Source organism: Sitophilus oryzae, unplaced genomic scaffold (genome assembly GCF_002938485.1).
Source record: "Sitophilus oryzae breed Bouriz unplaced genomic scaffold, Soryzae_2.0 scaffold_1297_pilon_pilon, whole genome shotgun sequence".
In the NCBI taxonomy this organism is placed as follows: domain Eukaryota; kingdom Metazoa; phylum Arthropoda; class Insecta; order Coleoptera; family Curculionidae; genus Sitophilus; species Sitophilus oryzae.
The window spans coordinates 734,074-749,860 of NW_022145945.1; the positions used below are offsets into that span (position 1 = coordinate 734,074).

The 15,787-nt window shown below is 32.8% G+C and overlaps 1 protein-coding gene across 3 annotated transcripts in view; it reads right to left on the reverse strand.

Annotated features, from left to right (window-relative positions):
* Positions 1–15,464, reverse strand: part of LOC115874515 (high mobility group protein DSP1-like) — a 36,902-nt gene extending 21,438 nt beyond the window's left edge. The window contains exon 1 of one of the 3 annotated variants that reach the window (XM_030889672.1): positions 14,770–15,464. In XM_030889672.1, the coding sequence (XP_030745532.1) occupies positions 14,770–15,225 (456 nt within the window). In that variant the 5' untranslated portion in view covers positions 15,226–15,464. The remainder of the gene's footprint in view (positions 1–14,769) is intronic. The other 2 variants (XM_030889670.1, XM_030889671.1) reach the window with 2 other exon arrangements.
* Between the last annotated feature and the right edge of the window lie 323 nt (positions 15,465–15,787).

Sequence of the window (15,787 nt, forward strand, 5' to 3'; positions counted from 1 at the left end):
ATCGAATGGTTTCATTCGAATAAAATCATTCATTCATTTGTATACTAAAGCATATGTGACAACCTCGCCGTGCGACTAAATGGTTATCGTTAAGCCACGACTATCGAATGCTTTTGATAAATGAAATTTAGTATTCGTTTGATTTTTGTCTGCGTCAGTGCATTATTAGTTCTTCCAAATTTTTATAACTTGCCTTCTAAATACTGTGCTATTTTTGCGTTTATTAAAATATTTAAAATACTAAAGTAGTAGTGTTTTTTTTTAAATTGACGATTGTGTACGTGTGCAGGCGGTCAAAATTTTTCCGAAAATTTGTGTGATTTTCCGATCTTTCAATTATTTAATTTTATACGGTATATGGTCTATTTTGTTAATGGGAAATTTTGAGAAGTAACAATTTTTAAGAGAGATGAGGTGAACTTACAATTAATTTTAAAAATACATATGTATTTGTATTTTAGATGTTTTAGTAATATATGAATTAGTTGAACTTAATAATCATATTTAAGTAATGTGGTTAAGTAAATGGTTATCGAACTCAAATTTTGGGATGAGAAAATTAAATTGATTGATTAAAGTTTTACACGTGCCAATTTAAAAAAAAGTTAACGATATTTGTATTTTGTTTATGCTAATTCTCTTACATGTAGATTTTTGCGAAGAAATATTTCATTTATTTTTTAAAGTAAATGCCAGTAAAAGCTAATATTATTTTTAAATACTAGTACAAAGTAATAAACATATATAATTTTGATTTCTAATTTTTTATTTATATTTTTCTTCTATTACACTGCATGCTTAGAAAATTATTAAATGTTTATATTTCATGATTTTAAAATTTGTTGTTAATATAACAAATTAGTTCTGTAATTATTATTATTTAATAAACCAACGTTGCCAAAAAATTTAGAGACTATATTATTTTTAAATAGGATCTAATATAAATAATTTTGACTTCTATTTTGTTGTTTATATTTTGCTACTACTTAAAAAATGTTTATATTAAATGATTTTAAATTTTTGCTATTAATAGGTATAACAAATTATTACTGTTATTATTATTTATTAAACCAGTTTTGCTTAAAACATTAAAAATCATTTTCCTACATCCAAAATAAAAAGTATTATTGCAGTGTAAAAACAGACAGAATATTAATAAAAAAATGCAAAATATATAGTCATACCAAAACCACAGGTCATACTATCCCTAACTAACTATAATACCAAAGAATAATATTCTTTGCTAATACCAACTAATACGAATATACGGCAACAGCGCCGTTCATAATGTATTTTCTGTGTAAATACTAGCACCTCAATAAAAAAAATAATGTGTCCTTATCTTTATCTGACTCAAAATCAAAGATGCCGGCTTTTTTCATACCATTGCCACCGACCGCCGGCAGACCGCTGTCGGGTTTCTAGGAAAGAAACCTACGTCGCCGGGCGACAACTAAAATCCAGTTTATATTTTATTATAATCGATCCTGACGAATAAATGAATTTTACAAATGAATGAATTTTATAAATAAATGGTTTTTGCTGCCGAATTAATATATTTCAAGGCAGATGACGCATCTATTCGATATTTTTATTCGAATAGTTTTCGACGAATGTTTTCTTACTAGCTATCGAATTATTCGAATGAATTGCAACTATCGAATGTTTCGGTATTCATTCGATAGTTCCCACTACTAGTGTGCACCTCGTGAAAAACCCTGGGGTTGTCCTCAGCCCAGTACTGACAGTTGTGCCGATTAACTACACCGTTCAAAAAGAACGTACACTCATACGAAAAACACACATTAAATAGGAAATTATTATCATTCGCCACTCGTTCACTCATAGTTTCACAAAATTGCAAACGACGATCAAAATCGTCTTCGTTGAGTTGTACCAACTGAATTTTGTACGGGTGGAACTGTTATATCCTTTGGACACTTGTGCGATTCACGCCGATCTCATTGGCTAATTGTACTCAGCGTACTATCCATGGCAACTTGGCCCAATACGAATACCTCCATAGCTTCATTTACTTAGAGTTTCGCGAAATTTTGCTACTAACTCGCGAACAATTTTGCCATAAAGGTGTTTTTCAGGATAGTGCGCAACCCGATACATTCATTATTTTTAAAATAAAGTTCGATTATTTCCACTTTTTCTGCAAGTGAGTACACCATGATTCTTAAAAAGTTTAACGATATTGAGAAGAACTTCAACGCACAAGTCACAGAACAGCTATCTAGCAACTACCGCACCTGATCGTTCAACCTTGGGCAAGTGAAAAAATGCGTAAACATCTAGAAATAATAAGAAAAAACAGCAAATTGGTCGAAGGAATTTATCCTTATCATTTACTCTGATAAATGTTTGAATACTTTTCAAATTTCAATCCTTCATATTTTCTCAATGACTCGACCGATTTTCAAAAACGAAGCGGGGAAATATAGAGAATAGAAAGATCTTTTCATTGCGGTGCCACTTGACCCCCCTTCCCATTTGAAAAAAGTTGGGGGATGACACCCCCGCTTAGAGGGTTGAAGATTTTGCAATCATATTTTGGGCAAAAGTTGTCCCCCTCACAAACAAAATTGACGTGTTTTTGAATTTTTTGAAAAAAAAATTACTCTGGCCGTTATGCCTTGCGGAACGTTTTCGATGGGCCACCCTGTATTATGTCATTATTGAGAAAAAATAAACATGTTGAGTATAGATAGTTTGGCATTTAACTGAAATGATAAATTTGAAAACGTTTTATCTTTTTAAATTAATTACAAATTTGTCTTAGAAGTCTCAGTACTTTATAGAGGTACGGACGAAAAAATTATTAGTCTTCAAACCAGTTAAAAATATGCAGGTGGCGCCCTCTACAAGTAGGAGCAATATTGACATCAAAATCATTCAATTTCTCATGCCAAAAAACTCCCAGACACCAATTTTCATCCAAATATTGACGTTACTTCAGAAATTATTTGGGAAAAAAATCGAAATTAAAATGAAATTTCTACACCCTGTATCTCCGAAACTAAGCATTTTAGGACATAATACTTACTTTTATCTGCAGAATATATCTACTGCCGAAGTTTCCGGAATACAGTTCGGATCACCCTGTATATGAAAACTATGAGCGCATATAGAGCAAACAGAATCCGAAATACAAAATTACTTTTAATAATTAATTTAATTATTATAATAAAATTTGAAATGAAAAAAAAACGGACCTTTAAAGCATCGCAAAATAACTTTGTTATACCGATACCATCGAGTGAGAAGGCCTGACGGACCTGACGCATGACGTAGAAAACTGATACGTCATCAAACGAAGGCAAAGAATAAATATGTCATTGACGATGAACAAACTTCGAGAGATATCTAATCTGTTAGAAAATCTTTCAAAAATACAGTATATCATTAAATGAGACAAAAATTTACCTAACTTTGTAACTTTAGTACCGATAGCAATCAAAATTTATTACACATCCGGTGTAATCAACCGCTAAAGCAGCAATATATTTTGAACACATTGTATATAAATTTAATACGATAATAAAAAGCTACTTTATATCAGAAGCGATCAGCTGGCGCGCTTTAAACTATCGGATTTTATCAGGAAATAAAATGCTTATCTGGAAGCATAAAACTTGCGGACCAATTAAATGGCAATAAACCTTATTTATTTTAAATAGTTAACATTAATGTATAAGGTAAAGGAAAAAAAGAAGTAGAAGATGCAATCGATATAATTGCTTAATTTAAAAATAAGATAAATTTCGAGATTGGCAGAAGAAAGAGTCCCCGTTCAAAATTTTTGAAAAAATATTTGGAATTTTTTTAAGTTCTTAGTTAAAAAATATAATTTCTTGATAATGTGGCAACATAAGTAGTAGAATAAATTTACAATAAAGAAAATCCAGAAAAGATCGAATGGTTCTCAAAATTTTAGCAGTCATTTTTTTGGAAATTTTCAAAGTAAAATAACTCCGTTATTTTGGACTTATTTGGAAAACGATAAAGAGAAAATATGTTTCTTTTATCGAGGTCTACCATCCCATAAAAAACTTAAGCACTTATTTCTGGGACACCCTGTATAAGTTACTTTGAAAGATCTAAAAATGAATCGTGATTTTTTCTTAAATTCACCCCCTAGAAGGGGTGAAATAAATAAATAAAATTATTCTTTCGAAATTTCGGAGAAACGGTAAGGACTAAAAAAAAATCCTATCTCAGTTAATTTTGATCTGAGCAAAAAAAAGTACCTTTCAACTTTCAACAAGCTTAATGTAAGAGAATGTATGTACAATAATACTTATTAATGCTAAATCATGCTTTGTATTGGCTACGGGATGACGAATACAATTCAATCTAGATATTAATACTCTCAGGTTTATTTAACAAAAAAATAATATTTAGCTCGTTTAGTTATTAAATTTATTCCATGAAGTACAGAGAGAATAACAATAGATCAGTACAGCTGTTATGAATTGTTGAACGAAGGAAATATATTATAAAAAGGGTAAAAAAGTATAAAAGGAATATGGCGTAGAAACGAAAAATTAAAAAGCAGGTGTTATTGGTTGTTCTCAGACTGAACCTGTTCGAAACCAAAAGAAATTCTCTCTGCGTCAGATTTTTTTACCTTTTTTTGTTACTGTAGCTCATAAGATTTAATAATTTGGGATAACATATTATTGTTAAAAATTAGGCAACGACCTAGCTTCTTGATAGATCACCGAAGTTAAGCGACTTTGAACGATGCGAGTGGATGGACGGGTGACAGCTTGAAAACTCTGTTCTTGGGAAATCTATTGACAGACACTGCTCATTCATTATTTTTGTTATGATAAAACAGTTGAACTGTTGAACTTTCGGCACAAAAACATTTCAAATTATGATTTCAATATAATAACTATTTAGTCAGCATGTTTAATTTGTCAATGATGACAGGTATTGATAATTTAGATTTCAAATATCTCGAGAACCATCACTCGTAGCGATTTTTTACCAAGACACCCTATTTTACTTAAAAAAAACGTCCTAAATGTATATTTTTTTGTCAGTAGTTTTATACAGGTACGGACGAAAAGTTTTTACTCTTCAAACCAGTTAAAAAATATGTAGGTGGCGCACCCTACAAGTAGGAGTCAAATTGACATCAAAATAAAATTTCTCATGTCAAAAAACTCCCAGATACCAATTTTCATCCAAATATTAACGTTACTTCAGAAATTATTTGTTAAAAATCGAAATAAAAATGAAACTTCTTCACCCTGTATCTCCGAATCTAAGCATTTTAGGACATACATTTATACGAACATTTTACTTATTTTTATCTGGAGAATATTGGGGCTGCACCGAGTACCGAGTAGTTCGGTGCTCGGCCAGAATTTTAACCTAAGTAAAGTACAGTAATAGAAACAATCCATTTATGCATGTCCCAAACAGATAGAAATGAGACTCACAGTGGCAAATATTAAAATAAACAAAAAGTTATTCATTCATAACTTTAATTAATGTATTTTAGCAAAGTAATAATAATAAGTATAAGTAATAACACAAACACAGTGAAATAATAATTTAATACTTATAATCTAAAAAGAGGGGTCAGCACTGTCACTCATTTTAATATAACTTTAAAGGGTATTAATAATTGTTTGAATTTTTTTTCATTTTTAAATTAGTTACACATATAAGTTTTGCTTAAAACAAAATCAATTTCGCTACCGGACCTTAAAAGAATCAATTCAGAATCCAGCATATTAAAAATATCAGTTTGCATGGGGAACCACAGAATTACCTTTAGCCGAGTACTCGGTACTCGGTCAAGTTAAAAAAGAAGGCTCGTTACAGCCCTAGAGAATATACTGCCGAAGTTTCCGGAATATAGTTCGGACCACCCTGTATATATTTTCTTTCAGATATTAACAGTGAGACTATAAGTTTGGGAATTCATGAAACAAAATATTAAAAATAAAAACAACAATTAAATCCAAATGAAAAAAAAAACTACGAGTATACACGAACCAGTTAAACTTTCGAAATGTATTGTAATAAAAAAAAAGCGCCAGCAAAAAACGACTATAAATCAAAGTGAAAGAAATAAAACAATACGAAATAAATGCGGGGGAGGGGGAGGCAAGACAGAGAAAGAAAGAGCAGGTGTTATTGGTCGTTCCCAGGCGGAGAACCGCGCCCATTCCAAGGAATTTTTACGCCAGATTTTTTCCTTCTCGTTACTTGGCGCCCCAAGGCACTGTTGCCAAGTGGAAAGAAAATTCCCAGTTTAAAAGACCTTTCAAATAAAAATGGAACTGCAATAAAACCGCATAATCTAAGTGAAATAAGTGAAAAACAGATCTATTTCATGATGACATTCAAGGTATTTTTTATTATATCACAAACTATCTACATTTTTTTTTTATCTCGATTCCTTTTCCCGTCTTTAAAAAAGCCTCTTTTTACTGAATTTACATATCTTAATAGACGAAATTGATACTTCTTCGTATAAAACCTTAAACCTAGTCTACCGATTATTAATATTCGATTAGATCAGTTCATTTGGATTTAGAACAGAAAAACTACTAGATAGTTTATTCAACTCTATAGACAGCCTTGTGGTGTCAATTATATTTTTTTCCTCGACATTAATTTATTCGAAAATTAGTACTACTAGACTTGGCGCATTCCTTTCAAGTTCACTTTAGAATTTGTTTCTAACATTCCAACACAATTTTTAATCATTTTAAATTAAAAAAATCTTGCTACGAATACATTTTGAACTAAATAATATAAATTAATATCTTGCTTGTAGTCCTAAAGAACAACAAGCACAAATTAACGTAAAGATTAGACCATACTTAGTAGGTATTTGCTTAAGACCTTTGGTGTCAATATAAGCTCTAAGACCATCCAAAGAAGGCTAAGGGAAGCAGGATTAATTAGCAGAAGAGCAGGGTCAACTTTCGTTTAGCTGAAATCAGTTATTAGAAAAAAAAAATTGTCTTTAAAAGGCTACTGTGAACCACGGAAAACACGAAATTTCCTGCGGAAATGCGTAATTTCCAAATTTCGCACTTTAGCATACCTGAAATCTGCTATAAAAAATACATTTTGCGTTTTATTTTTAATATTTTTCTGAACATATAAATACAAAAATTTTCCTGCGGAAATAAGTTGTTTTCATTTTCTAAGGAAATTTATTAGATTTTAGAATAGCTGAAATCAGTTATATAAAAAATAAATATATTTTTGCCTTTTAGAAGCATTCAGGAATTGAGGAGAATAAAAATGTTCCTGCGGAAATAAATTGTATCCATTTTCTGAGGAAATTTAATAGACTTTAGAATAGCTGAAATCAGTTATATAAAAAATAAATACATTTTTGCCTTTTAGAAGCGTTTACAAACTCAAGAAAATAAAAAACTTCCTGCGGAAATGCTTGATTTTCATTTTCAATTTGTTCCTTATTATATTATCAGGTCTTGTAAAGTATAAGTACCCACGAATTAAGCCAAAAATTTTTTTGTCAGAAAGTCCTATGGTTATAAACAGTTTAAAAGAAAAAAATCCTTGGATGAAGCACTTCTGAACCAAAAAAAAATCATTTAAAAGTGTCTAAAATGCTAACCAATCTAATAATATTTTTACAAAATCACAGTTAATTATTAAAATATAAAAACAACAGCTTAACACACTCCACAAAGAAAAGCTAACCAAAGTAACCCAAATCCTAACCAATCTAATAATATTTTTGCAAAATCACAGTTAATTATTAAAATATAAAAGAAAACTGAATGATCCAATGATTTTTTGTTTTAAATCAGCCCTATTTACGTAAAGTTTTAGTAAAAAACAAAACAAGTACATCATTCCGAGGTACTTATAGTTTACAAGAGCCTATATTATCTATTCTACAAGAATCGTTATTCCTCCGAAAGATGTTTTACCCCACCCAGCACCCAGCACCCAGCACCCCTATTCGCTTCCGGGCCCCGTAAGCCTCTAAACTGAAAAATGTATGAAAAACAAAACGCACAAAATGACATTGACACATTTCCGCAGGAATTTTTTTATATTTCTTTACTCGTAAAGGTTCGTATAAAACAAATATAAGTTCATTTTTCATGTAACTGATTTCGGCTATTCTAAAGTCAAAGCATTTTTTTATGTAAAATAAAAAATTTCCGCAGACACTTTTTTGTGTTTTTATGTTTAGAAAAATGTCTAAAACACACCCCGAAGACTAGTTTTGATGTAACAGATTTCGGCTGTACTAAAGCCGGAAAAATGAAAATGACGCATTTCCGCAGGAAAATTTTTGTATATTTGTACCCCTAACGCCTTCTAGAACGCATATGTAAAGTCATTTTTTATATAACAGATTTCAGCTAAACGAAAGTTGAGCCGAAGAGCAGCCAAAAAACCACTCATCAGTAAGAAGAACCAGAAGGCCCGAGTTACCTTAAAAATATTAGCACTGGTCGACAAATGACTGGAAAAAGGTCTTGTTTTCAGATGAAAGCAAATTCAATATATTTGGATCCGATGGCATATCGTGGATGCATCGCCCAGAAGGGAAAAGATTTGATACAAAGTATACCAAAGCCACTGTAAAGCATGGTGGTGGATCTTGCATGGGGTGGGGATGCTTCTCGGGCTATGGCATGGGATCACTGCATGTAATAGAAGGAACAATGGATCGATTTATGTATTTGGACATCTTAAAGAAAGTGATGATGCCATTTGCTGAGGGGTTGCCTTTAACCTGGATTTTTCAGCAAGATATGATCCAAAACATACATCGAAAGTCTTACAAGAATGGTTTTTGTCTAAACAAATTAGGGTTATGGACTTTCCTACCCAAAGTCCAGGCCTTAACCCCACTGAAAACCTGTGGGAGGAAATAGATCGCCGGGTAAGACGAAGTCACATTAGCAATAAGGCAGATTTGATAAGAATTTTGAAAGAGGCCTGGAAAACTATTGAACCAGATACCATTAAGAAAACTATTGGACTCCATGCCAAAGCGATGTCATGAAGTTATAGCTAATCACGGTTATTCTACCCATTATTTATTTTATTAGGTTAGCAACCTATGTATACTCTGTTTTTTTTCTCATGTAAGATTTCGACAGACGATGACAGAAGAAAAGCAGATGACGTCTTTCAATTTTATTGGTTTGACGGAACGATGAACGACAAACGGACGCCGATGCGTATGAACTCGCCTTTAGATTTTTGAGGTTTGTCAAAGTCTTGCCAAATTATAGATTATAATTTTGTGACAACTTTTGTCAAATACCCTGCGTTTTGGAAGATGATGTATTTTGATTCGTGTTATTACGTGTGTTTTGTCTCTTTTGAAGTCAAGTGGAGGAAAAATCGAGTGAAAATTAACTGTAGAACCCACAGCACGGTTTATGGTTAATACTCGCTGCCCAGGCAGAAAGTCTTATACAGATACACCAATAAAGTTACTATCAATAAAGTTCGTATACCATCTCGTCGTAGATAAGTGCATCTTGAATATGGTAGAAGGACCATACTAACACATACTAAAAACTGAGTAGCTGTAAAATATCGACATCACACGATAGGTAAATAATGGATTTTAGTACTGCAGAAAAATAATGTCAAAAGGTACTAGTTTAAAAAAATTAAGATTAAACTTAATTAATCAACCTGTGAGGTATAAAATTTGGTAAGTGTTATTATTAATAAAATAGTTTGTTTTATTTATTCCTGCGGAATATTACATATTTGTATTTGTACATAAGTTATATTGATAAATATAATCATAAATGCGGGAAGTTTCATAAAGCTTGAAAGTAAGAAATAGTTCTTTTTTATATTTTTTTGGTATGTGGTGTCTTGTTTTTGTTTGTTTTGTATTAACACATACCGTTTTTTATTAAATAAAATAACTCGATTACATTTTTTCAGTTGTATACAGTATTTTTCACAATATTTTGAAGTTACTTATCAGTCAAATTTTAAATACATATATTCATTTCCTGCTATGCATTCCATTTGCACCAACTTATTTCTTTGTAAAATAAAATAAACTACTTTGAAATTAAAATGACAGACACATCTATCACTGTCAAGGATCTTCTCGTTGGATAGACTATACTTGTAAGTTTTATATTAATTTTTAGTCTATTTTTGTGCCTATAGTTTTTTATTTAACTGAATAAAATCATAAGTTTTCGTGAGGCATGTGATTATTTCATTTAAATAAGAACTATTTAAGTATCTTTAATTTTAACAATGCATAAAATGGCCTCAGCCCCTGCGTTAACAAAAATGACACAATTTTAAAAAGTTTCTCTACTGTTGTCCGATAGTGTAACTGAAGTGTATATATTTTTTTATAATACTTCAATTTATTTTAATTAATATTTAACATACTAAATATAAATTTTTCGCGTTTTAACGCTTAATTAACAGCTGTCAGTTATTTTACCGGACTGTCAAAATAGATACAGCGTTAAAATCGCTATTTAATGAACTTTTCAGGCTTGAACCCTCTAAAAATCCCCCTTCGTCGAGCCTCTGAAGACTCAGGTAGACAGAAGACTACCCAGTCTGTCTAAAATTTGATGTATGCACTCAGATAACGGTACCCAAGCTGCAACGGGGCACAATAGCCACAAAAATGACCCCAAACCCTTGTGTTTTCAGGTACTATTTTACTTAGAATTCGGCAAATGTATTCAGAATTTTAGTGGAATTCATATAAAATTCAGTCGGTTATGAATCGGTAGACGTATTTTATCTTTATGGGTTGGTGACCCTTAGTTTCCAGGTCACCTTTTATTGCGAGTTATTAAATTTATAGTGCGGATATAATTTACTGAAATTGCATTTGTAAAATTAAAAATAAAATAAAACAAGTCGAAATGGGTTTCCTGGTCATAACAAGTAGGATATAAATAGGTATAAAGACTTTCATTCGTCATAGATTATAAATTCAGATAAGATCTTTGATTATAAACTTGACTACTAATTCTCTATGTAGTTTATTTCTTAAAAAAAACTATAGTTCAAGGAAATTGGTCTTCAAATACGAAGTTGTTGGTAAAAACTTAAGTTTTTGATAATTTACTTTGAAAGATCAAAAAACGAATTGTGAAAGATTTTTTTAAATTCACCCCCGAGAAGGGGTGAAATAAATAAATAAAATTATTTTTGCCAATTTATAAAGAAACGTTACTAGTTATACAAGGTGTCCCAGAAATAAGTGCAAGTATTTTAACTGGTAGTATAGTTCAACCCCAGAAGCACGCCTATGAGGTTTTTTCCTCAAATTTTTTTTTTGAAAATTCGGAATTTTTTGAAACTTTTGATTTTTTTTAGTTTTTAGTTAAAAAACATAATTTCTTGATAATATGGCAACATAGGTAGTAGATTAAATTTACAAGAAAGAAAATCCAGAAAAGATCCAGTGGTTCTCAAAATTTGAGCAAAAAATCCTTGAGCAAATTTGTTCTCTTCAAAACTCCGTTATTTTGGACATATTTGAAAAACAATAAAGAGAAAATATATTTCTTTTATCGTGATCTACTACCCCTTAAAACACTTGCACTTATTTCTGGGACACCCTGTATAATATAAAATTGAATATGTTATAATTTATACATAGAACTTTTAGAGAATTTACTAAGTTTAATCAAATTTTAACACAAGAAATAAATTTCAACAAAACCTGTCACCAACAGGAAATCTTTAGAAAACTTCATTTCTTACAACTGAATAGAGAACATAATTAAATATTGAACTGTGTTCCAATTTACCCCTTTTCCTCTAACAGTCTTGCCATACTTAAATGTTAATTAAAGAAGTAATTTTCCCAAAAAAGCCTTTTCAAAGTCCCCCTTTTACTCCTTTAAAAGCAAAGCAGAGGATCCCTATATTAGAAACCCTTTTATCGAATCCCCCTTATTTTCAATTAGCCAAATGCAAAGATCTTAAATTAGTTTGAATTCGAATATCTCACAAATTAAAAAGTTACTTAAAAAAGTTGTTTATATTTTACTTAACTTGTAATGTTTATGTGGTAGGCAAGTGATCAGTTTTAAAAATTGAAAATCATTTTCAGCTATTTACTAATCCGACTTTTTTGCAACTTTAAACATACAGTTTGAGAAACACATCTAAAACAACTGTGAGCCAACGGTAAGGAGAACGAAGTTTTCTAAAAACATGAATCCCGATTTCATTTAAAAAATATCCAGAGGCATGCAAAATCTGGACACTTAAAACGGACACTATAAAGAAACTGCAGATCGCACAATGCTCAATGGGACGAAATTATGCTGGGAATAACCAAGAAAGACCATAAAAATAGACTAGATACGACAATAGACCCAGTAATAGATGTTATCCACAGAATCAAATCCCTCAAGTGGCAATGAGGACACCTGGCAAGGACGGACAAAAGATGGATCACAAAAAGTACAGCATGGAACCCACGAGGAATTAACAGACCTAGAAGAAGACCGAACCTGAAATGGGACCATAATATTAGGAAATTAGCAACCCGCATAGCCAACAATAGACCCAACTACAAAGAGAGTACCTAAATACGTGAGCAAAGCTATACCATAATTAGAAATGGTTGAATAAGCTGAAAATGATGATGATACGACAATAACACAGCCACTGGATATTTCAATACTAGCCAATATTTCCACTATTTCCTCGGAATATCATAAAATTGGAGGTATCACTAGACAATAAAAATACGTTATGCGCATGACTACCGCCTGGCAACGAAGCGTACAAAAATCTCAACCAATCAGGTTGGTTGAATCCGAGATGGTATGATGAATTTTCCCGGCGTTGCCAACTTGCCCGAAGCGGATGATATCTTTAGGAAATATTTACCATTTTTAATAGACAAAATGAAGAAAATCTCTCAGTTAAGTGAATAAATATACATCTAACAATAACGTTAAAATACGTAACCTATTTTTATACAAATAAATACGGCCTTAGACATTACATTAATTATTGTTGGTTTTTTAACTCAATCCTTTATAACCCTTCCTAGAGCTGCCAATTTCAGAAAATGGCAGTGTTCCAAACCTAATTTATTTAAAAATTAATTTTCTGCATAATTTTTCCGATATTTTAATAGTTACTTTGCTATGTTAATGATACTAATCCAACCAATCAGAGATCATTAAAATCGGTCCAGCCGTTCTTTAGAAATGGTGTAAACCCAACGTTGTTTTGTTTACTTAAATGTTCAAAATAATGAGAAAAATACGAATTCAAATAAACTACTGTTTGTTTTATTAAAATATACAGTTCTTTCAATGTTTTCAGAATACATAACTGACCCGATCTGTCATCTTTAATAATTGGGTGACTAAAAAATTTAACTCTTCCCATTTGTTTAATTACCAAAGCCATATACATATCTTAATGATTATTGTTTTTAAAGAACGTTTTTCATTCAAACGAATTCAAATTTTACTGAATAATTTATTAATGAACGACCATTGCATATTATCACAAAATAGTAATTTTACGCCACATTTCAGGTATAATTATGCAATTTTATCTATCCAATTAACCAGACGAATTATATTAATTAAATGGTCTTTATTTATGAATGGAAATTATACTATGAAATCAAATCGTATCGGAATTTGTTTTTATAGCAATGTAAACAATAATAAATCTGGAATTTCAACAATTTTTATCGTGGATTTTTTGGAACTGGATTTTTTAAAAAGCAAATAACGATATTTTTATATAAAAAATTTAGGAATATTAGAGGTGTTTACAGCAACACTATGACATGTACTGATTTCTTTCGAAAATCGACAACTATGAAACTATGAATCCTTCCTGGTCACAAACGGTACATTGTGAGACAGGAAATTGTAGAGAGAAACAAGTTCTATAACATACGATACAACATTTTAATGAACAGTGCTTTCCATAAAATCAATAACATGAAAAATATACGAAATAATATACATGTACTGATTTCTTTCGAAAATCGACAACTATGAAACTATGAACCCTTCCTGGACACAAACGGTACATTGTGAATCCTAAAAAATTATAGCTTGTATATAGGAAGCGTTTTGACATATTAGCTTTTATGCTTGTATATTTCGGAATTTACTGTTTTTTACGAGGTACCTTTCTACGAGAGACCTAGACAGGGCCTATTTTTCATCTGGTCGGGCCCTAAGGCCCAAGCAAAAATTCGAGCCCCCTTTTCCAATAAAATTCATAAATTCAAGAAATTATGAAAATTTTACAATCTTTTAGACTAGACCACCGGGCCCAAGGCCCGGGACTTATGGTGAAATAGGCTCTGGACCTAGAGGAAGACCGAACCTCAGATGGGATCATATTAGAAAATTAGCAGCGATAACTTTGGCCCGCATAGACAACAATGACACAAATTTGTGACAATGAGCTCAACTATAAAGAGAGTATGTGAGGGAGACTGTACCATAATTGAAAATGGTTGAATAACATGATACAACGTAGTGTGGCAGATTTAATTGTAGTATAGGTAATTAGGGAATTTTATTGTCATTTTATCACTTATTTCAATAATTCAATCATATTGTAGGCTAGCTCCACACCAATATTTAATTACAGGCTCCTTTAAATGCCGCTACACACCACCATCTTAATTAGAAATTTCAGAACCGGCAGTATTTTGACCCCGCCGCCGACGAAAGTCACCTACACCCACCGCGACCCCCCTTCACCCCCTCGTAGCTAGCGAGCGACCCTTACCACCTGATTGTGTATGCTCTGCTGATTGGACATGTTCTGCAGTCCCTGCAACCCGCTGTGCATGTCCTGCCCTTGCTGCGACGACTGATGGTAACCCCACCAATTCTGTTGTTGCTGCGGCTGAGCCTGAGCAGCTTGACCACCTGCCGCAGACGAACTTAACTGACTATAGTCCACGATGCCACTATTGTAACTCGAGTCCTGTTGTCCCGTGGTCGTTCCTCCCGAGGATGAAGAGGAATTATTCTGGAACTGCCCGCTATTGGCCATTTTGTACGTGTACATTTGATTTAGGGGTGTTTGACATGCCGTACTCAGCACGGTTTCGAGGTTTTGTTGGTGCTGGGCTTGCATTTGCTGGAGCAGTTGCTGCTGCTGTTCGGCGGACCACCACATTCCTTCCGCACCCCAAGTGCTGTTCCCCGATCCGCCACCACCGCGGTTGTTCTCAGACATGGCGCGGGTCTTTATTCACGCGCAAACTCCTTCGTGACCATCAAAAACCGAAACTATTCACCGCAAAACAACGCACAATAAAAACCGGACGACCGTTACAAAACAAGCGTCGTTTTCGAGCGATTCAAATAAATACACACGCTACACGCCGCCACAGTGGTTCGGTTCTCGTATCGGATCAATTTCGGCGATGCACGCGCAGCGCAAACATTTTTCGATGGGGACGCGGCGACGGTGCTCGGCGGAGTGAATGTGGCAACACGGCGCCGAGCGAGCGGCGGCGGCCAATAGGAGCGGAGGGAGTTTGCGCGGTGGGGCGCGAAGCCGGTTCGATCCCCGCTCGGTCCCGCCAGCGAGGGGACACGGACGCTACGGTTACGAGGTTGCCGGGTTGAGTAAATTTTCCCGGTCGGGTAGGAATTTTGAACGGTATAATTTTGTGAGGGTTTTCTTTGATTTTCTGTTCGAATTTATAGTCTGTTCAACGGGAAAATCCCTGGCAGTTACCACTGTGTCTCTCTTATTTTGAATGTCGTCTCTCGAAATCTTTCACGACACGTTG